Raw genomic sequence first — 22331 nt, 5'->3', positions numbered from 1 at the left:
CTTGCGTATGAAGACCTGAAGACCCTCGGTAGGGCTAGAAGCTTGTTTGCTGTGCCGCATAGCATTCTCAACTCCGTCACATGCTGCTCGCTACCTTCCTACTACCTCCTATGTGCTTCTTAGCTCGACTCACCCCGTCTTTTCGTCCATCGACTGTCCCTTTTTGCAAGCTTCTGAACGCTACAGTCGCACAGAGGTACCTCTGACCCAGAGCTCTCACGTTACTGTGCCGCAGCACGGCCCTCCCTGCTCCAAAGGTTGCACGACACCCCGTCTAATTTCCAGCCTGGAGCCCCTCGTACCTCGCAGTGTTCCGAGCAACTCTGCACTACACTTCTACGAGGTCTGATGGATGGCCATTCGGCTATATATCCGTCAACAATGGCCTTAACACTCACACGTTCCACGGGAGTCACGAAAAACCAGAGGAAATCCTTCCAAGGTATTGAACAACGCCGAAAATCCATGGAGCCATCCGGAGAAGCCGCCAAAGAACATAGGTTCTCCGATCCAGGCTCGAGTAGCATATTTACCGCTATCTCAACCATATTCGGATTCGTCGATTTCGTTACAGCCCTCAAAGAGGTCTCGGACGAAAATCGCATCTTCATATCGCTCATTGAACGCGTCCGTCATGACGTAGATGAGGCTTTTCGACTGCGTCGCTGTCGCAAGGTGGCAGATCATTTTGCGACTTTCCCGCAGGAAAGAAATTGGATTGACGGGACGATCATGGACGTACAGCGGTCGCTGAATGACCTCGGGCTATACGTTGAAAATGCTAGGATAGATATGGATGGCCGTGTGGAGGTCAAGATGAAGAACAAATTTGAATGGGTGCTACGGAATCAACAGAAGCTCATTACGAGGCAGATAGCCCTGAGCACATGTCATCAGAGCCTGATGATTGCAGTGCAAGCTATGCAGGGTGTGGAGATGGACTTAAAACTTGGAGGGCCAGACAATAACTCTCCTACCTTGCTCGTCCCCGGACAGCGAGGGTCAACGGGTATGACCGATGACTCCCATCTTGGTCCTTACACAAGAAGGAAAAGAAGAAGCTTCAGTACTAGAAGTGATCTTCAAATGAATGCACAAGAGATAGAAATCGCAAGTGAGAATTTACCAGGTATGTATATCTTGACACCAAACACATCAACAAGGCTGACAATTCATCAGAGCCGGTGACTATCATGCCTGTTGCACTACCTGCTATTGCCTCAACAGAGGACAATCTTCGTCCGCACCTGAGTCTCAGAGGCTCATCTGGATATTTCCCGTCGCTTCCAATCCTCCAGCAAAATGGTAAACCGTATCCCGAGCTTCCAGGCTGTCTCCCAGCAACACGAAGTATGCCCGATCTTCCTCTTAGCGAAGAGATCATTTCAGGACATGATGGAAGGCCGCCAATACCACGCAAACCGATAGCCTACATTCCCAGCTCATTGCCTGTCATTCCGCGGCATCCTTCACTCAGAACTGGACTCAGCGAGTGGATCATCCCTTGGGGCGAAGTACAGAGCGAAAAAATTGTTCGCGTTGCCTCACCTACTTCGTCGAATGCGGCCACTGCCACTTCATCCCTGGACACAGTTTCGAGCACCGAAGCAGTTGTCATCGAATTAGCTGTTCCAGACAAAGTCACAACTTCAGAGCAGCCTCGACTCATGACCACGCAACAGAGGCGAAGATTGGCTCACACAAGACGGCTTGCAGCAGCGTATGATGACGACGAAGACTGACTAACACAACGAGTCAATAATATGTTCAGCTCTTCGACCTTGACACATCGAGTCACGTGACAGGTGTCTAGAACACTGTTTTCCAGGGAACAGTGGGCACTTGGAACCAAAATACCTCGAGACATGATCTGAATAACATTACGTCTTCGGCTAGTTAAGTGCCCATGGGATGAGATTCACCCTCAGAGATTTATTTTAGGAAATGCATCTACGACGGAAAGACCCAGGCCTCACACAGCCCAATGGCTCAAACTTCACGCAATTCCCTGGACACCTGAACCCCATGCAACACTTCAACAGTCATATTACTCAACACTCTACCCCCTCCAGGCCCTCCCCTAGCCTCCATCACCACTACACCCAAACCTTCCTCATAAGCGTCTGCTTCTTCACGACCTCGCCGTCCTTATTAGTCTCCACAATCTGATTGGGCCGATACGTCGCGTTCCGCTCCCCCAGACCCGCAAGTGGCGGCCTATTCCCGTAGCTATGCCACGGGAATTTTTGGAACCCCTTCGGCACCTCCCCATCTCGGTTGGTCGTGGACCCGACGGTCAGAGCTTCAGGTCCGGGAACACCCTTACCTCCATCATTCCCCTGGTGGAGTGTGGAAGCCAGACCGGCCTCCTCATGTAGGTGATCATGCTGATTTGCAAGCCCAAGATCATGCAGATCTCGAGGTACGAGATCATCCGGAAGATCAGTCCTGAGCTCTCCGGACTGGGTTTCGTAGACTTTCGTAGGCTTGACGGCCTCCTTAACGATATTCTTGCCTACATTCTTCTCATGGTCGTGGGATATGTCCTGCGGGTTGATGGTGCCGTTGATCTTGCCTGGATGCTTTCGATGGTAGACCAAGAATTCATCGGTGGACTTCTTAACGATATTCCCATGGTTGTGAGATATGTTCTGCACTTCTGTCTTGATGGTGTTGTTGCTGCCTGCCGCGATGGCGCCGAGGATCTTAGCCCAAAGCTCCACATTATCATGGTTGTGAGATATTTCCTGCAGGTAGGCTATTGGGACGGGGCCGATGGTCTTGCCTACATGCTTCCCATAAATGATCCTGCCTACATCCGCATGCTTCCCAGCGACAACCCCTATACCAAAACAATCGAGATGGGACATTTTCTGTAGGAGGTCATCCGTGATGGGGCCAATGATGTTGCCTTCATGCTTCCCATGGGTGATTATGGCTACATCCCCATCCTTCTCGTCGATGATCGTTAGGTCGTGGGATGTGTCCTGCAGGAGGCCTGTCGGGATGGGGCCAATGATCTTGCCTACATGCCTCCCACGGATGACCCTGGCTACAACCCCATCCTTCTCATAATGAATCTTTACACCCTTCCCGTGGGCGTAGGATGTGTTCTGCAGGATATCCCACAGGAGCTCTTCTGTGATAGGGATGATCTTGCCTGCATGCTTCCCATGGGTGATCCTAGCTATATCCCCGTCCTTCTCATCGATGACCTTTACATCCTTCCAATGGTCGAAGAATTTGTTGTTCCAGTTCTGAATGAGTTTCTTGGTGGGGTTGATGTAAGGACCGGGCTGAGGGCGGACGAGGGGGATGCCGGTGGCCATGGAGGCGGCGAGGGCGACGACGGCGACAACTAGTCGCATTTTGGGCGGAGGATGCGGCTAGGGTGGGTAAGTCTGAGGAAATTGTTCGAAGGGGTGTTTAGAGACGAAGAGGTCGAGGTATCGTTGGGGATTGAGGGGTGATGCTCAGAGAGTCGGACATTTGTCTGCCGTTCGGAGTGAAGACGGCATGAAGATGATTGTGTTTGTAGGGTGCGAGAGCATATTTATATATTAGATGCTGTAGCGGGGTGGTGACGCGGAGGGCTGATCTGGATGCGAATTCTCCAGAATTAAACGTCTTCGTTACCTGGGTCTCCTCCATGTTCTCGTCTTTTTGTGCAGGGAGAAACTGTGGAGAATAGCACTAGAGTGGGTACCCAGACCAATTGTTTCTATTGTAGTCCATCGTACCACAGCTAGATTTGGAAACATACATATAATTAGCGCATAAAGTCCTAGTGATTTTCAAGTAAGAGGTAATATTAGACACATGTTCAGCCACCCTCAAGTCATCTACTGCCTATCATACTTTGTACTGGTATAGCCTCGAGCTATTGAACTAAGCAACCTAGAATTAGGGTGCAACCGGGGAAATCTACACTAGCATACTATAGTCGCGCCTAGCCTTCAGTGAGGAAATCCCAAAGCGCACCCTTCTCCAGATAGCCGTGGTGGATGATATTGACAAGCCAGTAGTCGTTCATGATGCCACCTAGCAGCTTCGACGTCGCAGATCGGGCCGGGTATATGCGCCGCCACTCGGCCCAGATGCTGAATGCTTCTTCCAGCCAGGCGCGGAAAGAAACGGACTCGACGATTGTCGGGGTGATGATCCTGCTCTTCTCTTAGCATCCTTTCGCGTGGTCTGTAGGAATAAGCCGCGAAGGGCATGCTGAATAACTCACTCCTTCCCAGCGAATGTGCCCCATGTGACGGGATTCACTGATTCTTCGTTAGACGCCGAGAAGTGACCTGCTTTGTTTCCTGCAAAGTAGGTCATCTGGTCAGTCTGATCTAAGCGCGCTTGTAGCTTGAGCCAGTCCGCTGACGGGATGAATAGCTCGACAAAGGGCTAGAGTGTTGCTATTAGTCCGTGTAAGTCGTACCATAGCTAGGAGAACGTACTTTTTGGAAGACGAAGCCGTTTTTCGGTCCCCACCCAAAGATAGGATCGGTGCTCTTGACACCGTTTACTGCGGGCTGACTAGCCACGCTCCACCAACCCTTGCCGTTCAGGCGGAGTAGTTCGTCACGAATAATGTTGGTTTCAGGATTCAACCCCTCTTCACTCCAAGGTAGGGCGTCTAACTCGCCGGATATGTGGCGTCGGAATAAATTCGATACATCCTCAACGGTGACTGGGTGACCCCATAGCTTCAAGGCCTGAGGTGTGGGGAGGTGAAGACTAGGACCATATCCATCGATCTCACCGAATGCTATAGATATCAGTAAATTTTCTGAGCTTGAGACTAGACTTAGGAGTTAAACATCGTACCTGGCGATCTTGCATCACCCCATCGTCCGTTCGGGAAATCATCCCAAGTAGCTTCGCGTCCTAAAGAACCCTCCCCTTCTGAGATCGCAAGAGTATTTGCTCTTGTGTTGATGGCGTCCCTTGGTATACCCGCTTCGTCTTCTCGTGCTTCAAAGCTGGTATTACTTGACCTAGTGTGCCTCTCGACGACTACGCGATTACGGGGCCCAGAATTGACAGAAGATAACCTTCGTCGGTCCTTCGATTGCAGCGCAGTCTCAGGAGGCACGAAGTCTTTCGACAAATCCACAACCACAGCTTCTTCGTCCTCATCTGGCTGTATTGGAGGTATGAGGTGACACCGTTCCAGGATATGTGCCACCGCCTTCTCCAGATTCAAGGTGTAGAAATGAAAGCCTCGCCTTACCGGGCTTGGGGATGCTTTGACGTGATCTATTACTTCGCTCAAGATGTCCACCCCGACCTGCTTGACCAGTTCGTCGTCGCCTTTTACGGCATCTAGTCGAGTGAGCAGATCCGAGGGCAGTTTAGCGTGGCTCAACTTTGTGACTCTCCGTAAGATCTGGTAGCTCTGTATCGGCATCAAACCGGGTATTATGGGTATTGTCTTGAAGACTCCGGACTCATGCTCTCTCAGAAGCTTCTCAAACCTGTCGAACGCCTCGACATCGAAGAACAGCTGTGTCATTATGAAGTCCGCGCCCGCCTTTGTTTTTTCCACCAGGTAAGGTAGGTCGAAGAGGGGATCCTGGTCTTGCGGATGTGACTGATCGGAGTGGCCTTCGGGATATGCAGCCACGCCAATGCAGAAGTAATCTCCATATTGCTTGCGGATATAGCGCACGAGATCTATAGCCCAGGTGAAGTCATTGTTCGAGTCCTCCTCCTCCGGCTTCTCCTCGTTGCGGTATTCCTCGCTCCTTGGCGCGTCTCCCCGCAACGCTAGAATATTGCGTATACCCAGAGCCTTTGCCTGTTCCAACGCGTCATCGACGAGCGAGCGGCTCATGTTCGTGCAGGTCAAATGCAGACATGTCGTGAGGCCCAATTGGCGCTGGCAGATCTCAGCGAGCTCGAGAGACTTGGTGGCTGTGGAACCGCCGGCACCCCACGTTACCGTCACGAAGAGCGGACGCAGCGCCCGGGACATGCGCTCCAGTCGGTTCTGGAGGTTTGCGAAACCCTGTGGAGACATGTCAATTGATCGCCAGTGCCGCTAGGAGATTTTTGTTGCTGGAGAATGCCTACCATGGGCGTTTTCGGCGGAAAGAACTCCAGCGAGAAGTAGTGGGCATCGCTGGGCAGGGCGGCAATCTTATCCGTAACCTTCTCCATCCTGGCGACCTCGTATGCAGCGGTCGAGTATTGTGGGGGGTGGGGTGACGGTTATAAAGGTCATAACTCAAGGACGGAGTTGGGAGTGGCACACATCAGCGGCGGCGGCATCGGGGAAGAGATCGGAGGCGGCAGGGGAGAGGTACCCAGGCGAGCGAGTGGGGCAGCGACGGGAACATCCATTCACCGAAACGCAGTGGTACCTGCGCGTGCTTAGCGGATGCAAGCATTGTACTGCCATTGCTATATAAGTCTAGATGCCCCGCTGTTCCTGCAAATACCGTCTTGCTGTGTTTGAGGCTCCTGGTGCTCTCCAAATCGAACTGCTGGAGCATTGACTATCAACAAAAACTGTCAAACATTCCCAAAATGGGTGAAGAAAGTCAACTACCGCCACGGATAGACGTCCACTCCCATTTCCTGCCTCCTGAGTACTGCGACGAGCTCCGGAAGAATGGCCACTCGAAGCCCGACGGGATGCCGGCCATACCAACATGGTCTCTCGCAGGCCACCTGGAGATGATGTCGAAAGCAAATGTCACCAAATCAATCCTGAGCATCAGCTCTCCCGGCACAAACATCAACGCCAACGACAATGCCCTCAACATTCGCTTGACGCGCTTTTGCAACTCGTATGCCGCTTCTCTCAAACGCGATCATCCAGACAAGATTGGTTACTGGGCGGCCCTACCACTGCCAGACATCGACGCCACGTTCGAGGAGATCAAGAAGGCCAAAGAAGAGGGCGCAGATGGGTTTGGGCTCCTGACCAATTACCACGGGAACTACTTAGGCTCTGATATCTTCGATCCAGTGTTCCAAGAACTGGACAGGCTGAAGGCGAGAGTCTTCATCCATCCTACGATGCCCTGCGTCATCTGTCAAACCTCAACCTCAGAGCCACCTACACTGGTCAACGCGACACCACTTGCTGCTAAACATCCGATCCCGATATACGAGTTCTTCTTTGATACGGCACGCGCGGTGACAAACCTTTTCCTAAGCGGCACTGTGGCGCGCTGTCCTAACATCCGCTTCATCATCCCACACTCTGGAGGCTGTCTGCCACCCGTCATCTCGCGTTTCATCGGCTTCTCTTCCATCCGGCCGGCAGGACCAGTGATGATTGACCAAGAAGTCCGCGGAGCTATAGCACGGCAGTTCTATTTTGATCTAGCCGGCTTCGTATTTGCGGGAGAGAAAGGTGGAAGTGGACAGTTGAAGGCCTTACTCGAAGGGTACAACATTGACCATCGCAGTTTGTTGTATGGAAGCGACTTTCCGTTCACTCAAACGCCGCTTGTCAAGAACTTCGCGGATCGGATGAAGGATGGGCTGGAAGATCTGTTCAATGAAGAGGAACGAGAAGAAATATACGAAAAGAATGCGACAGCGCTGCTTGCAGAATGAGAATAGCACTAACTTATGATTGCACGGAAGAGAAATTTGACATTGAAGCGTGATATTCTTTGATAGTTGCTCGCAATAGAACACTACCTCCTGTTGAAGCAAAGATGCACATGTTCTTGCCACGCACACCGAGAATAAAGGATCTTATAAGTGTCCTCCATCAGCCTCTAGAATTCAGTAGCTTCGAATCCGAACCCCACCTCCTTTCTCAACAAGTACTACAGAAAGGGAAACACTGGTCGCGATGCCGGCGGTCGCATTGGTGTCGATGATCTCGTCGACATAAGGGACGGCAAAGTTTAGCCTACTAGGCAGTCCGGGTGGATAAAGCACAAAGAGTGACGGGCGTGTCAACGCAGGCGGCTTAAGAAATAGAACAAGTGACGAGGCCACGCGAACTTAGAGCTATGATATCCGCCGATGAATGCATATAAACCCTCAATTGTGGTACGAGGCGACCCTTGATAGGGCCCGAGTCCGATTATTCAAGACTCTAATACGGAATCCCATGGCGGTCAGGCTGATACACCTTTATAGGTATTTGTAAGGGTTCATGATCCCATTCTGGTCACCATTAGCGATGACTCGTTCGTTTCAGGGTTTGCTTGCTCACCGGGTCATAGAGATCTTTGATCTGCTTCATGAGTTTGACCATTGTGTCGCTGCGGCTGTAACCTATATAAGGCTTCTTTTGAATGCCAAGTCCGTGCTCTGCGCTGATACTTCCGTTCTTTCCTTGTACCCATTCATATACGAATGGCTCCAGTGCTTTTTCGACTTTCTTGTCATATCGTCGTACGGGTATATTCAAATGTACGTTTGAGTCCCCCATGTGCCCGTACCCGACTACATCGACAACGGGATGCGCATCGTCGTCTCCAGTGAGACCGGCTTCCGTCATTCGATCGCGGACGTCATTGACAATATCATACATCGAAGAGATGGGAATTGACAAGTCGTATTTGTACACGCCTCCCCAGTGACCGAGGCACTCGGGAATGCCTTCGCGACAGGACCAGAGGTCCCGGATTTGCGTCTGATCTTGCGCTAATACGCCGTCGGATACAATCTCTGACTCCATGACATGTTCGAGGAAATTTGATAGTTTCTGTTTGAGCAGTGAGCGTAGGTCAGTATCAAAATCATTCAATGCGCACCTCGGAATCATGGTCGCTATTTGAACCGCTTGTTTCAATCAAGCAATAGAATGGATGTTCTCCTTCCAGTGGCAATTTCCTACCAGTTGCTCTGTTTAGTAGCTTCTGGCTTCGGCCGTCCATGAGCTCAAATGCGGACAGAATCTCGGAAAGCTGAGTCTTTGCTTCACGAAATGCTTGTTGACATTTTTCATAACTCTCGAGGCCGAAGTAAGCCACATTAAGAGCCGAGGACCTCTGGGGACACAGAATGGATATTGCAGTGATTATGCCAATAGTTCCTTCGCCTCCGATAAAGAGCTGCTTGATATCGTAACCGGTGTTGTTCTTCCGTAGCTTTATTAGGTCGTCCACAATGGTGCCGTCCGGCAGGACCGCCTCAATGCCTAGAACGTTTCCATGGAGACTGCCATAGCGCAGCAGCCGAAGCCCTCCTGCATTGGTTGCCACGTTCCCTCCGATTTGACAGGATCCTTTTGCGCCTAGGTCCAGGGGGAATATATGGTTCTTCTCAGCAAGAAAGCTATCCGCGATCTCCAAAACAACCCCGGCTTCGGCGACCAATATTCCAGATACCTCATCGAATGATCGAATATTGGTCATGCGCTGTAGGTTTATAACAATCTCGTCAAACACTGGGACGGACCCTCCTACGAGGCCAGTGTTGCCTCCTTGGGGCACGACAGCCAGCATATTATCATTGCAATATTTGAGTATTTTACTGACTTCCTCGGTGGATCCTGGTTTGAGGACCACCTTAGAGTGACCGCGGTATTTGCGCATCCAGTCACTATTGAATGGCTCAATATCATCCGTTGCATCTGTAGAGAGGCCATCTATAACGGCGGACCCTGACCCGAGAAGGTCCTGAAAGAATTTGACATGTTCGGGGGTGATTTGAGAGTACTTCGAGTCTCGTTTAAGCTCTGGATATCTGCGATACCATTAGTACCATGGAATTAATGATCGCAATTTGATGGCGTTCGTACGACTCTGAGGTGAATTTGACGGCCTTCGCAGGCGCTGGGGCTTCTTTCGTCCCACCACTCTTGTCCGCCTGGTGAGGTTCTGTTGTAGCTGTCGCCCATCGTACTTGAGCTGCAGGCCGTAAACGACTTTGTTTCTGAAGGGTGGCGGGAGAGCATTTCAGTCGCCGCAATGGCAATGAGAATCTTGACACGCTCGCCATAATAGACAGCAAGAACGAGTTTGAGGGAGGAGACAGAGGAGAATTTAATCTCTTGTCTGGAAAGAAGGCCGCCACGGAGCTATGCGCCTCCGATGGCGACGAGGCGATCACGCAAAAAGTGGTGTATCCTAGAGTGGGGGACTTGTATAGAATTTATTAGTGTATCATTGCCTCAAACTAGGGACATAGGCAAGACCTAACAATCAAAAGGCCAGAAGTTGAGTAAAGTCAGTAAGGCCAACTCATAAAATACAACATGGAGATGTTGTACTCAGAGTATCAGGGAGAAGTGCATTTAAAACCCTACTCAATATGATGGTTCTGAGTGCCCTTTCTTTCATACCCTTGATGTTCGACTTCCTTGGCGGCCAGGCTAACACGACGCGGAAGCTCTCCCCAGCTTCGTATGCCCGCTCTATTCACCTTCCACAACTCGCTACCTCTTCCGCCGATTTTATAACTTTCTGGCTCGCTCTCAACCTGACACATCCACCACATATATCACATCATGGCTTCAGGATATGATCGAGCTCTTTCGGGTACGCTAGACAGCTTTCTGATATATCAACACTGTTCATAAACTGATACTATCGGTACTTACAGTCTTCAGCCCTGACGGCCACGTCTTCCAAGTCGAGTATGCTCTCGAAGCTGTCAAAAGAGGTACTAAAACATTCCAGAGGGCTTGGTGGGAGCCTTAATAACAGTCCTTAGGAACCTGTGCGGTGGGAGTGAAGGGCAAAGACATCGTCGTGCTGGGATGCGAGAAAAGGTCCGCCATGAAGCTGCAAGACACTAGGATTACACCCTCAAAAATCTGCCTGGTCGACACCCACGTTGCGCTCGCCTTCGCCGGTCTCAACGCAGATGCACGAATCCTCGTCGACAAGGCGCGGTTAGAAGCGCAGTCCCACCGATTGACCGTCGAAGATCCAGTGTCGATCGAATACATCACGAAGTACGTCGCAGGTGTGCAACAGAGATATACCCAGAGCGGTGGTGTTCGGCCATTCGGGATCAGTACGCTCATCGTCGGCTTCGACCCGAACGACAAGACCCCGCGCCTGTACCAGACGGAGCCTTCAGGCATTTACTCGGCATGGTACGTTACGAGTGGTATGTTTGATTATGTTCAGGACTAATCCTGGACTAGGAAGGCAAATGCTATCGGACGATCGAGCAAGACAGTGCGGGAGTTCCTGGAGCGGAATCACAAGGGTGACATGGACAGGGAGGAGACCATTAAGCTGACCGTGAAGTCGCTTCTGGAGGTTGTACAAACGGGAGCGAAGAATATCGAGATCGCGGTCATGGCACCAGGCAAGCCGCTGGAGATGCTGCCAGTCGAGGATATCGAGAAGTACGTTGAGAGTATCAACACGGAGAAGCAAGAGGAGGCAGCTAGCAGGAGACCAGGCCGCACGCCAGGCACCGGCACTGCCGCAATCCTCACTCGTCCGGCTGGGGATGCACCTTCAGGCTCGTAGTTCGCGATGATGCAGTAGGTAGTAGGACCTGCATAACTAGCATTGGCGTCCGGATCAATAGAGCCTTCTTGGGTCTGTACTGTATCAAAAGAGTCTCTTGCTTTCCAATACTTGAGCGGAAGTACGAATTCACAGCTTCACATGGCGTCAATTAAGCTACTTGGACTTGTCCTGCCGTTGCTCTCGGCCACTCAGCTGGCTTCGGGTTCTTCATGCTTTTAAACATGGCCACAAGCCGTTCCTTCGTATGACATCTGTGTATGCCTCCTCCATACGGCGACGCCGCAGCAACGCTTAATTATCCTAAACAACCTCACTAAGGTTGTCCGTGAAAGTCATTCAGCCCAGGCGGTCTGCCGCGTCTCTAACGTCGAATATAGTGCGCTGTTCTTCCGCTTGAACGCGGTCGTCTTTCAGCATGCTGGTAGGTATGATCAGTCTCGGTCCGTCCTCATGAGAAGGGATGGACTTACCGCGCATCTACCCGCACGTCCTCGCTTTCGACCTGGAGGGATGCCTTCGGAGTTTTTGCCTCCAGCACAAAATGGTTGTCGCAGTGCGGGCAGTACTCGTCACTGTGTCCCATGAGATATTGTCCTCCACTGAAGTTCATATGCTACGTATGCGCACCTGTCCTCAAATTCCCGTGTATCCTTTCGGAACGCCTTCTTGCACTTCTTGCACACGAAGGTCATGTCGAAGCTTTGCATGAGGGGGTGCTTTTGGGTCTCCGCATGGCATTCCGCACAGTCGAACCATTTACGACCTGGAGATAGTCGTTAGAAAAGATTATGTCACTTGGAGGTTGAAAGGACGTACAGCAGGGCGAGCGGATGGACACCTGGGCGTTGAGAATATGTTTGCTGCATAGGCGTTAGTATACAAAGTCCCCGGTGGTAAGCGGAGGTCTTGAATAAGGCCACATAGGTAGAACTTACCACATGGCGGCGGCCTGTCTGGTGTCGTTCAGCAGCTGTTGACAGTCGCGGACGCGTTCCTGAATCCTGCAGGTGTGGTGCGGGGAGGGATCTCCCGTAATAGTGGCGGCGTGAATTGATGCGAGCCTCAGGACTCCGGAATGTATGCCACGCAAGCGTGATCCTGCACTTAACAACCCCCTTCACCTACTTATTCGCAGCCTGGATCTGTATCGTCATTCTCGCACATAGCTGCTCTAGCTCACCCCTCTACATTCTACCTGCTCACCAGCAATCCGGCCCTTGGCAGCCTGCGCGTCCCAAACACCCAGACATTCTTCCGCTAAGGGCCTACCTCCATCGCTCGCTCACGAAACCACTCCGTACCTTGACCGTGTTGGCGCTCTCCTTGACTACCGGTCTATATATTCGTACCAGTTCCGGCAGCTGGAAGCATCTGGTCGAACCTACGCGATCTTATGAAGCTGGAGCTACCCATACTGCCCAACGCCAGCTCCCCGCCTCAATGGGCTTGTCCAGCGCCTCCTGCGTGCACATTCATAAACTAACTCCGGGTGTGGGCTGACCAGAGGCCTCTGTCAACATGGAACCTCCGCCGGAGAACACAGATGGCTCCTCCATCGTGAGCATGACCTCCGCTCCCTTGCCCGAATGAAGCTCACAGCAACCATAGAAGCCAGTCTCCTCCCTCCGGAGCCATTTTGAGAACATGCTGAGTGGGAAGAAGCCTCCCCCAACGCCGTCTACACCTTCGTTAAGACAGCCGTCTCCTGCCGCCGTGGATCGATTGCAACAGTCGGAGGACGTCAGGTCACGGGCTGATGGCCGCAGCTCTTTGGATATCCCAAGGAGTAACGCTGGCCACTCTTCATCGCCCAACAGGTCGGATAATAGCCAACAAGGTCTTCTTACGCCCAGCCCAAGAGCACCACGTACACCTTTGAGCAGACCAAAACCAAGACCCACCTCCATGATGGCATTTTCTCCTCCGAGGTCTCCAACAAGGTCACCACCGAAAGTCACGGTTCAGTCTCCGCGATCGCCTCCAAAACCGTCTGAATCTCATGGTTATGCTCCAACGCCGCCTCGAGATGTGTCCCAATTATGCTTGGACTCCCCTGGGTCTAGATCTGGTTCCCCCGTAGCAAATGGAGCTCGTCACTTCAGGATACCAAGCCGTTCTACAACGCCTGCCATTGAAGCTAAGCAGACACCATTCCTTCAACCGACTAACACTCCAACGCCTACGTTGGATCCGCGCAAGCAACCCAATCTTGAGGCAGGAGTCAACTCAAGAAATCAAACACAAGCGCCGAGCCCTGGACTCCCTCCCCCTGTCAACCGTTCTGCAAAACCTAAAATATCCGGCAAACCTCCTGCATTTATAGATCTAGGCACAAAGTCATCTTTGGCGCCTGAACTTCCTGATGCATCAGGAGAGCGAGTGTCTCCATTTAGCACGCCACCAAGTAGTGAGGGAAGCAACCCCATCGAAGACGTTTCTCCTCCGACTATTCAAAACCAAGCGAAGTCTCGTAGCTCAGCTTCTAAGGACGTCCCGCTAAGCCGCGACGGATACTTCGCGCCGCCACCAAAGCATCGCTCTGTCGTAGAGCGAAAGCGAACTCCTGATGCAAGATCACTAGGGTTTCAACCGTCAAAGCAGGCTGCCAACATACGTGCTCAGCTAGCCAGCGATCTGCCGGAAGACCGTCCCTACCTTCCTCCACGGCGAGAAACTGCCGACTATCGGTCGAGTATGTCTTTATCGAGACCTCAAGCTCCTCCAGAGCCTCCAGTGCGGAGGTCCATGGACCAGTTTCGTCCTACAGCGTCCTCAACGGATCCTAAATCGAGGTTCCCACCCCCACCGAAGCGAACACAGACTTTTGGTCCTCAAAGTAGTTCCTCGCTCCAGACTGCCAATTCTAGCAACAATTCTCGATCTGTACCACCACGACCCTCAGCCGACATGAGGAGGCCACTTCTATCTCAAGTCAAACAAGCCACCCAGGTCGAAGCTTATGTTGACAGCTCCGATGATACGGATGCACAAGCCGAGAAGGGCGGTTCTAGTCTGACAGATTACCCGGACTCCTCACAAGCAAATCGACGACCACCGGTATTTGCGAAAAGCATACAAGAGATACCAACAAAGTATGAGACGAAATTGTTCGCTGTTTGTGGGGAGTACATATGTACAACTGGTTACGTCACTCGTGTTTGGAGCTTATTGACCGGGGAGCTATTGATGAGTCTTAGCCATGGAGACACCGTAAAGGTCACAGCTATATCGTTTCGGCCGGTCAAAGATGTCGAAGACGAAGGAAAGCGGATGTGGCTGGGAACTAATATCGGCGAGATCCATGAAGTTGACATTCCGAGTCATTCCGTGGTGCAAACAAAAGGAAATGCTCACCCCAGGTGTGCGATCATCAGAATCTATCGATACGCTGCCGAGATGTGGTCATTGGATGATGAAGGAAGGATTCACATTTGGCCACCAGACGAGAAAGGGTCCCCAAGTCTTTCGCAGACACCTAACAGCTTTAGAGTGCCGAAAGGTCACACTTTCTCCATTATTACCGGAATGCAGCTCTGGATAGCCACCGGGAAAGACATACGAATTTTCCAACGAAGTAATGATACCAACTCTTTCCTTCAAGTTCTTCAAAAGCCTCTCTCGCAACCTAACGTCGGCGAGGTTACGTCGGGCGCCATCATTAGCAGCCAGCCTGATAGGATATACTTTGGACACAATGATGGAAAAGTGAGTATCTACGCTAAAAAGGACTTCGTGTGCTTAGGAGTTGTCAATGTCAGCGTTTACAAGATTAGCTCCCTTGTGGGAGTAGGCGATTATCTTTGGGCTGGATACATTACGGGGATGATTTACGTTTACGACACACAAAGCAACCCATGGAAGGTGAAAAAGGATTGGCATGCACATAGCAATCCCATTGCTGGCATCGCTGTCGATCGCACAAGTATCTGGAAACTTGATCGATTACAAGTAGCTTCTCTGGGCACGGACAATATGCTACGGCTATGGGACGGAATGCTAAAGGATGACTGGCTAGGTATGCCCCTCAATATCTCCTCCAGGAGCCAGTTGACAAGACTAACGCGTCTCGCTTTGCAGAGTCTCAAATGCAGGAGCACGACTCTGAATTCTGCGACTTCCGCGAGGTCACTGCTACGGTGATGACTTGGAACGCGGGTGCCTCGAAACCAACAGCTTTACGACATGATGAACGAGACGGCAATTTCTTCCGGGATCTCCTACAGCCTCAGTATCCCTCAGACATCCTTGTTTTTGGGTTCCAGGAGCTTGTAGACCTGGAAGACAAGAAAGTCACCGCAAGTAAGCTGTGTCAAGTTTATGGAGTAAGAAATAGGTATTGACTGTCACAGGGAGCTTCTTCAAGAAAGGCAAAAAGAAGGACGCGCCAGATCAAGAGCACATGAGCCACCAATATCGTGCGTGGAGAGATCATCTTGTCCGAACCATCGAAGTCATACTACCAACGGAGCCATATTTCCTATTGCACACAGCAAACTTGGTCGGCCTCTTTACTTGTGTCTTTGTTAAATCGTCAATGAGGCAATCGATCCGCGATGTGAGCGCCGCTCAAGTGAAGTTAGGCATGGGTGGTTTGCACGGGAACAAGGTATGGTCGCTGCTTCTTCTACGAAGTGTCCTTTCCAATCTAACTCATAGCTAGGGCGCTCTCATTGTGCGATTCGTGATAGATGATAGCTCAATCTGCTTCATCAACTGCCATCTGGCCGCTGGACAAACGCAGACTATGCATCGTAACAACGACATTGCCGCCATAATGGAGGCAGAGGCTCTGCCTGCTCGACTTGACCCAGCCGGGAGGACAGACTTGTTTGTGGGTGGAGGCGACGGGTCCATGATTCTCGATCATGAGGTTTGCATTTTGAACGGGGATTTGAATTATCGGATTGATACAATGCCCCGTAACACGGTCATTGCGGCAGTCGAAGCCAACAATTTGGCCAAGCTCCTTGAGCGAGACCAATTACTACTGTCAAGAAGGAGGAACCCTGGCTTCAGGCTACGCGCATTCAACGAAGCACCCATCACATTCGCACCAACATATAAGTATGACGTTGGCACGAACAACTACGACTCGAGCGAGAAGAAGCGCTCGCCTGCGTGGTGCGACAGACTGCTCTACCGTGGACTTGGCCGCATAAAGCAGGTAGACTACCAGCGGCACGAAGTACGAGTGTCTGACCACCGACCTGTCAGTGGCAGATTCAAGGTGCGTGTCAAGACTATATCGCCGAAAATGCGAATAGCAACACGCGATCGTTGCGAGGACGAATTTGAGGATGTCAAACGTCGTATCGCAAACGATATCAAGTAAGTGCCAAGACCTCCATCGTCCCAATAGAGCGCACTAGGGACTCCAATCAAGCTGCGGACACTAATGCGCGGGGATATTTAGGCTCGATTACCTCACTAACGTGTTCGGCCTGTCCCTTAAAGAGGCGCAGAAGCTGTTGAAGAAGTAGCGAATTAGGCACGCGGGATTGACTTTTGCGGGGAAAGGCTCTTTTGGCTGGGCACACGGCATTGCAGGAGTTTTGACTAAGAACCGGCCTTGCATGAATTTTGCTCGCGATTGTGGAAGCTAGTCATTGAATGACAGCTTGTCCGAGTTCATCAAAGTCATGATGACGTAATTGAGATGGAGTAGTGATGAAGTGATGCATTGATCCTAGAAGGGTCTAGGTAGAACGTCTGGCAATATCTACCGAGCAACTCCAACAATCTCTCCTGCTCTTCAAACTGTTTCCGGCCATCTTGCCCTAAAGAAACGAATACGCCGTATGGCCGCGAGGATTGCGCTGCCTAGATTGACGACTTTATCAAGACATTTCGAAGCGAGCGCCACTACTGCGGCTTTGTTCAGAAGACCGCTTTCTACGTCCAAGCCAACGATGGACCCCCAGCAGGCAGATGGCGAGTCCGTCTCCGGGATCAATGAATGGAAGAAGAGGGCGCCGTATAAGATCCACGACAAGGGCGAGGACTTCAAAGCCCTGTATGATGCCAATTGCCATTGTGGGAAGGTCAAGTATGAGCTCTCGCGCCAGGAGCCATTGGATTCGAAGCTTTGTCATTGCAGTACTGTAAGTTGGAGACACGTTCATTCATTGGTCATGTGTGTATACTTCTTTCTAAATCGTCACGTGCTTTGATGCTTTTTTAAGATTCATGAACAACGGAAGTCGTTCATTCAAGATGGCCTGAAGGTTCGCTGGATTACCCTATACGGCTCGATGTATTACCTGGAAGTAACTATCACTCCTTTCTTAGAACACGTTGAAGTACTCCAAGCTGCTTTGGAGAAGTGTACACAGACTTGACACGGGGCACTCTTCCGTTGAAAAAGCGTTCTAATCTTGATATATGTTACAGTGCCAGCGCCAGCATGCCGCACCGTTCCAATGGGCTGCAATCTTCCATAAAGAAGTACGTTCTTAGGCCCATTCTTTGCATTCCAATTGAGTCTCACACCTATTACCCCAGGACATCAACTTCCTGCAAGGTCACCACGACCTAGAATGGTACGACCCGACCGCGAAATCAATAGAGCACAAATTGCCCTGCAAAGTGCGCTGCTCTTTCTGCCACTCCCCGATCATGGACGAGGGTCGGAATATGATTCTGCTCTTTCCGTCTTTAGTCAATTTCAAGAGCAAGGAGGATAGGGAGCTGTTCAAGCCAAGGTGAGCAAGATTAGACCACGGGGAACCGTTTGTCCCTCAGCTTTGGGCCTTGATTACTAAGAGTTTGTCGCAGATGTCACATGTTCTACGGTCAGCGCGTTATGGATATTCCTGACGGCCTACCGAAGTGGACTGGAATCAACAATGAGAGCGATTTGATCGAGGATAGTCCTCCTGAGAAGGTCAAGGAACTTGAACGGAGGAGAGAGGAAGAGCGCGAGGAACGGTTTAAGAAGGGGGAGAACAAGTAGAGCGTGAGAGATGGAGAGGGTTTGGCAGAGGTCGGAGATGGAGAAGCTCAAATGACCCCAAGAACCAAGGAGATCTACAGCTTCGTTAAAAAGCAATTGAAGCAAGAGGACAATACATGTAATCTATGTGATAATCACAGGTCTTGATTCAATCGATTCAATGCGAGAGCGTTTGCTTTCTTACACTTGCTTGCCAACGTTTAGGAGGTGATTCTAGATGAATTCAGAGCGCTGGAGGTACATGTCTCTACTGAAGAGTATTCTATAAAGGAGATTCTAGGGTCTTCTAGGTGATTACGCACCGGCAGAAATGATCAACTTACACTTTCATCGTGCGTTTTGAAATATACTCAGATCTGAACCACCAACATGATAGTCTCGAGATGACCTTCTATTTGCTACCAACTATAGGATGTTCATCAGGACACATCATGATCTCGGGGTAGTCTAGAAATTATGCACAAGAATAGATATCGTGGAGTCAAGTTCTGGTCTGACATGTTACGAAGGATGTGTCAGCCAGTGAAGAACTGGTCAGTTTTCATCATACTGTGACGGGTCGCACTCGTCGCCCAGCTGCCCATACTCACTACAAGCATGTAGCCATTGAATACAGGCAATGATAGGTATCTTTCCTGGGAAGGACTTGCTGCGCGCCGTGGAAAGTCACACGGGCCATGTTCACCAGCCTCCTCAATAAAACGAGCTTGCTATTGTCGACGGCCTGCTATTGTCGCGGCCTATTGTTCTCCTGTCACATCTATCGAGCCTTCTCAGTCCCTTTTATACTTCATCTTCTTCTGCGCTCTTCCTACTCATCATTCTCTCGCAAACACGCTCGACTGCTGAACGACTGGATCGTTTGACCCGACTGCGACATCGACATCGCTATCGACATCGCCGTCCCGGACGCAATTTGCGCGCTCTCGAGCAGTTCCACCGTCCTTTCCCATCATCAAGGTTAGTGCCCATACCTATTTCTGTTCTGGCAGGGTTGGATGCGAGGAGCTTGATGCAATGCAGACGGCTATCCCGTATCCCCCGACGCCTCCAGCGGTGGCACGTGCGCGGCTGCTAGCTGCAGTATCATGCCTGCGTGTATCACCTCGCTGCCGCTGGATATGCTCTCTGTCCCAGATTCCTATCATGCTTTCCCTCCATTCTCCCCCAACCCGATCAAACTCTTTCTGACCATGGGTGTCTCTACCAGCTTAGGCCGCTCCCGCGCCAATCGCGCATAATGTCGCCTACCAACCCATCCTCAAATACCAACAAGCGGAAGCGTGCATCTTCAACTTCCAATACCAAGACTACCTCCAAAAAACCCCGTTCCGACGTCGATAAGGCTGCTCCGACCGAGATCCCAGCAGCTGCCGCCGACTCGCAATCCAGCGCCTCTGCCGATTCTCAGGAAGGCCTCTGCCCCGCGCGTGCCATCCTCAAAGAGAACAAGAGGAAGTACCTGATTGCTTGGGCCCCCCACCCGATCACTGGGGAAGAGTACGAACCCACTTGGGAGCCAAAATCAAACGCCAATGAAGAGCTCGTCGCAGAGTGGAAGCAAGTAAAGGCTGCGAAGCAAGCTTCGAGGAAAGGTCCCGCAAAGGGCAAGGCGAAGGCGCGCGCTCGACGCGTTCCCGACAGCTCTCCAACTCCTGCGCCCTTTTCGACGTCTCAGGTCATCGAAGACTCTGCACACACCCACTCCGCAAGTGCTGAACCCGCCGAAGACACTGCTCTCGAGGACGAGGCCACACAATCTGTAGCAGAGCAACAGGAAGAGCGTCGGACCGTACAGGCTATCGAGATCACCCGATCACCCGGCTTCGATCCTGCCGAGTACGATCGGTTCTCCACACAGCAAACTGTCTTGAACAACAGCTCGTCTCCCACAGGGACCAGCCAGATCGCGGGTAGCAGCATCGAGAACAGCAGCGTTGGCGATCCCACCACCCCGCAATCCGCAGCCCTCTCAACGCCTACGAGAGTAGAGAAAGATCGTGTTATCCCTGACTCCGAGGGCCTGTCGGATTCCTACATTGTCTCCACACAAACTGCTTCAGAGCCTGAACAGCCAATCTTGAGCCAGCCTGTACAGTCAACCACCGGAGACGCCTTGGAGAACGCTGTGGGTGCTCAAGAGAACGACGGAATTACACGACGCGACTTCGCTGGAATCTCACAAGCAGAAACCGTCGCCTCGGTTGGAACACCCTCTCGCCGAACCGACTCACCGGCTCAAGCAAGCGACAGCAGTTTCCAGCCCGCTCAAATTGTACCTGCGTCCTCTTCTACTTCGACTGCTCAAGACGATTCTACTGATACTATCTTGCCTACCACCGAAGTTGTTCAGAGTACCCCTCTTCAGAGCAATCCCAGCGACAACGACGTATCGCCCAATTCCCTCGCGAAGTCATCGCAGCCTTCCCCGCACTCAAATTCCTTGTCATATATTCAAAACCCGCTGCTGAACCGTCGTGGACATCAAGCTACACCACTTATCATATCTCCACCGCTAAGGCGAGTCAACCCTGACACAGTGCTTCGTAGGCGCTCTGATCAGGACAGGGACATTGCAGCTAGAATCTCGAAGAACATTGCAAAGAATAGGATGGAGAAAGCCGCCGCTGCGAAACGAGCTCAAGCCGAACAGAATTCCATCCGACAGCCGAACTCGCCCACTTTTTCAGGTGTTCCGGGCACCCGATCCCCTTCAACCATTCCGGATCGTGCTCCTGTTCAAACATCTCAGACTTCGCTGAGGACGACTGCATTGACGAACTCGGCCATGGAGATGTCTCCTCCTGCTCGGCCAATGGCAGCTACCCCAGCTGTATTCGTACCAGCCACTTCCGACAGCAACGTCAACGCTCGCTCGCTCACCGAGCCGCAACTGGACAAGGGCGAATACATTGTACCGCTGGGTCTTCCAGGCTTGCAGAAATCCCACTATCAAGATGTCGTTCGGAAGTTCTCTGAGACCGCGGACTCGGCAACGCCACAGAGCATCAACACGTTCCTCACTGATCTTCATGCCGCCGAGCTGATTATTGAACTTGCTTCTCCTGCCGATGTTTGGACTCCAGAGAACTTGAACGTCGAGGATTTCCCGAAGTATGCCAGCAACATCAGCGCAAAGTTCAAGTTCCTCGATTTCGTGCTCAAAGCACTCAAGGACAAGGATCTGCACATCGTTCTTGTCGCGTACGATCGAGCCCTCAGCCTGCTCGAACGCTTCTTGAAGGGAAAGAAAGCTCACTACGATTATCCTAGCGAGCTACGAAAGTCATCTCCAGAGAAGTCCGAAGGGAAGCTGTTGGTCACGATTCTGTCGACCGAGATGGACAATCCTGTCATTCGTTACACGGACATGATCATCTGTCTTGATCACACCTACAACAAGGACCAGGTGAAGAAGTTGTGCGGCAATCACCTGACGGATCCTAATCACATCACCCCCATCATTCACCCAGTCATCGTGAACAGCTCCGAACACGTCCGATATTGCATTAGCAGTTCAGTCTCAGCTTCAGAGAAAACCAAGATTCTAGTCGACTGCACTGTTCAACTGCAAGACAAGATCGGAAAGTTGCCGGAAGCATTCCCCAAAGTGAAGGACCCTTGGAACGAGGCTGCTGCCAAGGAATTGGCCCGATTTGCGGTGAAGTCTGCTCCGGGCAACGGAATCACCTTCGTGGGTTGGGCACTCCCATCACTCCCTCCGATCAAGGACTACATCCACCTCGATGACTCCTCGCCTTCTTCATCATCGTCAATGTCCACAAGCCCACGTCAAGCCTCCGCCAGTCTCAAGCGTTCCTTGGACGTCGAAGCTTCCGAAGCGTCGAAGAAGATCCGCCTCACCCCGCAACCTCACGACTCTTCCAACGCCGGTGACACCACACGCATCAGCGACTCCATCGGCGGCTCCACTCAATCCGGCACCATGACTCACTTCAACCTCCAGACTGCTT

General features: G+C 51.6%; 9 protein-coding genes across 9 annotated transcripts; 5 read left to right on the top strand and 4 right to left on the bottom strand.

Moving 5' to 3' along the window:
• Positions 1-465: 465 nt before the first annotated feature.
• BDZ99DRAFT_471789 (uncharacterized protein) lies at positions 466-1742 on the top strand (the record flags this gene model as incomplete). Its single annotated transcript, XM_033721739.1, has 2 exons — positions 466-1129; positions 1180-1742. The coding sequence occupies 2 exons, from the start codon at positions 466-468 to the stop codon at positions 1740-1742; spliced, it is 1227 nt and encodes a 408-aa protein (XP_033583530.1).
• A 354-nt stretch (positions 1743-2096) lies between these two features.
• BDZ99DRAFT_515150 (uncharacterized protein) lies at positions 2097-3368 on the bottom strand (the record flags this gene model as incomplete). Its single annotated transcript, XM_033724945.1, has 1 exon — positions 2097-3368. The coding sequence occupies one exon, from the start codon at positions 3366-3368 to the stop codon at positions 2097-2099; it is 1272 nt and encodes a 423-aa protein (XP_033583529.1).
• Positions 3369-3696: 328 nt separating this feature from the next.
• On the bottom strand, positions 3697-6219 carry BDZ99DRAFT_458421 (methylenetetrahydrofolate reductase-like protein). The gene is made up of 5 exons (XM_033718907.1): positions 6073-6219; positions 4825-6007; positions 4455-4765; positions 4235-4401; positions 3697-4163 (listed from the first exon to the last, which is right to left on the bottom strand). Exons 1-5 carry the CDS (start codon positions 6157-6159, stop codon positions 3950-3952), a joined length of 1962 nt encoding a protein of 653 aa, XP_033583528.1. The 5' UTR covers positions 6160-6219; the 3' UTR covers positions 3697-3949.
• Positions 6220-6446: 227 nt separating this feature from the next.
• BDZ99DRAFT_458420 (amidohydrolase 2) lies at positions 6447-7836 on the top strand. Its single transcript, XM_033718906.1, has one exon. The coding sequence runs from the start codon at positions 6529-6531 to the stop codon at positions 7567-7569; it is 1041 nt and encodes a 346-aa protein (XP_033583527.1). The 5' UTR covers positions 6447-6528; the 3' UTR covers positions 7570-7836.
• A 264-nt stretch (positions 7837-8100) lies between these two features.
• Positions 8101-9915, bottom strand: BDZ99DRAFT_376278 (uncharacterized protein; the record flags this gene model as incomplete). Its single annotated transcript, XM_033715018.1, has 4 exons — positions 8101-8133; positions 8183-8677; positions 8727-9660; positions 9716-9915. The coding sequence occupies 4 exons, from the start codon at positions 9913-9915 to the stop codon at positions 8101-8103; spliced, it is 1662 nt and encodes a 553-aa protein (XP_033583526.1).
• A 396-nt stretch (positions 9916-10311) lies between these two features.
• On the top strand, positions 10312-11747 carry BDZ99DRAFT_433933 (N-terminal nucleophile aminohydrolase). Its single transcript, XM_033717417.1, has 4 exons — positions 10312-10454; positions 10519-10578; positions 10630-11017; positions 11069-11747. Exons 1-4 carry the CDS (start codon positions 10424-10426, stop codon positions 11400-11402), a joined length of 813 nt encoding a protein of 270 aa, XP_033583525.1. The 5' UTR covers positions 10312-10423; the 3' UTR covers positions 11403-11747.
• Positions 11418-12600, bottom strand: BDZ99DRAFT_458417 (uncharacterized protein). The gene is made up of 5 exons (XM_033718905.1): positions 12341-12600; positions 12222-12265; positions 12033-12168; positions 11876-11977; positions 11418-11823 (listed from the first exon to the last, which is right to left on the bottom strand). The coding sequence occupies exons 1-5, from the start codon at positions 12343-12345 to the stop codon at positions 11742-11744; spliced, it is 369 nt and encodes a 122-aa protein (XP_033583524.1). The 5' UTR covers positions 12346-12600; the 3' UTR covers positions 11418-11741.
• Positions 12601-12923: 323 nt separating this feature from the next.
• On the top strand, positions 12924-17092 carry BDZ99DRAFT_543165 (DNase I-like protein; the record flags this gene model as incomplete). Its single annotated transcript, XM_033726777.1, has 6 exons — positions 12924-12962; positions 13014-15420; positions 15483-15704; positions 15755-16011; positions 16066-16733; positions 16819-17092. The coding sequence occupies 6 exons, from the start codon at positions 12924-12926 to the stop codon at positions 16883-16885; spliced, it is 3660 nt and encodes a 1219-aa protein (XP_033583523.1). The 3' UTR covers positions 16886-17092.
• Positions 17093-17314: 222 nt separating this feature from the next.
• Positions 17315-18357, top strand: BDZ99DRAFT_377126 (uncharacterized protein; the record flags this gene model as incomplete). Its single annotated transcript, XM_033715055.1, has 4 exons — positions 17315-17506; positions 17796-17849; positions 17907-18106; positions 18180-18357. 4 exons carry the CDS (start codon positions 17315-17317, stop codon positions 18355-18357), a joined length of 624 nt encoding a protein of 207 aa, XP_033583522.1.
• Between the last annotated feature and the right edge of the window lie 3974 nt (positions 18358-22331).

Source organism: Mytilinidion resinicola (assembly GCF_010093595.1).
Source record: "Mytilinidion resinicola strain CBS 304.34 unplaced genomic scaffold BDZ99scaffold_2, whole genome shotgun sequence".
Lineage (NCBI taxonomy): Eukaryota > Fungi > Ascomycota > Dothideomycetes > Mytilinidiales > Mytilinidiaceae > Mytilinidion > Mytilinidion resinicola.
The sequence above is the reverse complement of the archived record's forward strand: the minus strand, read 5'-3'. Positions and strand labels throughout refer to the sequence as shown.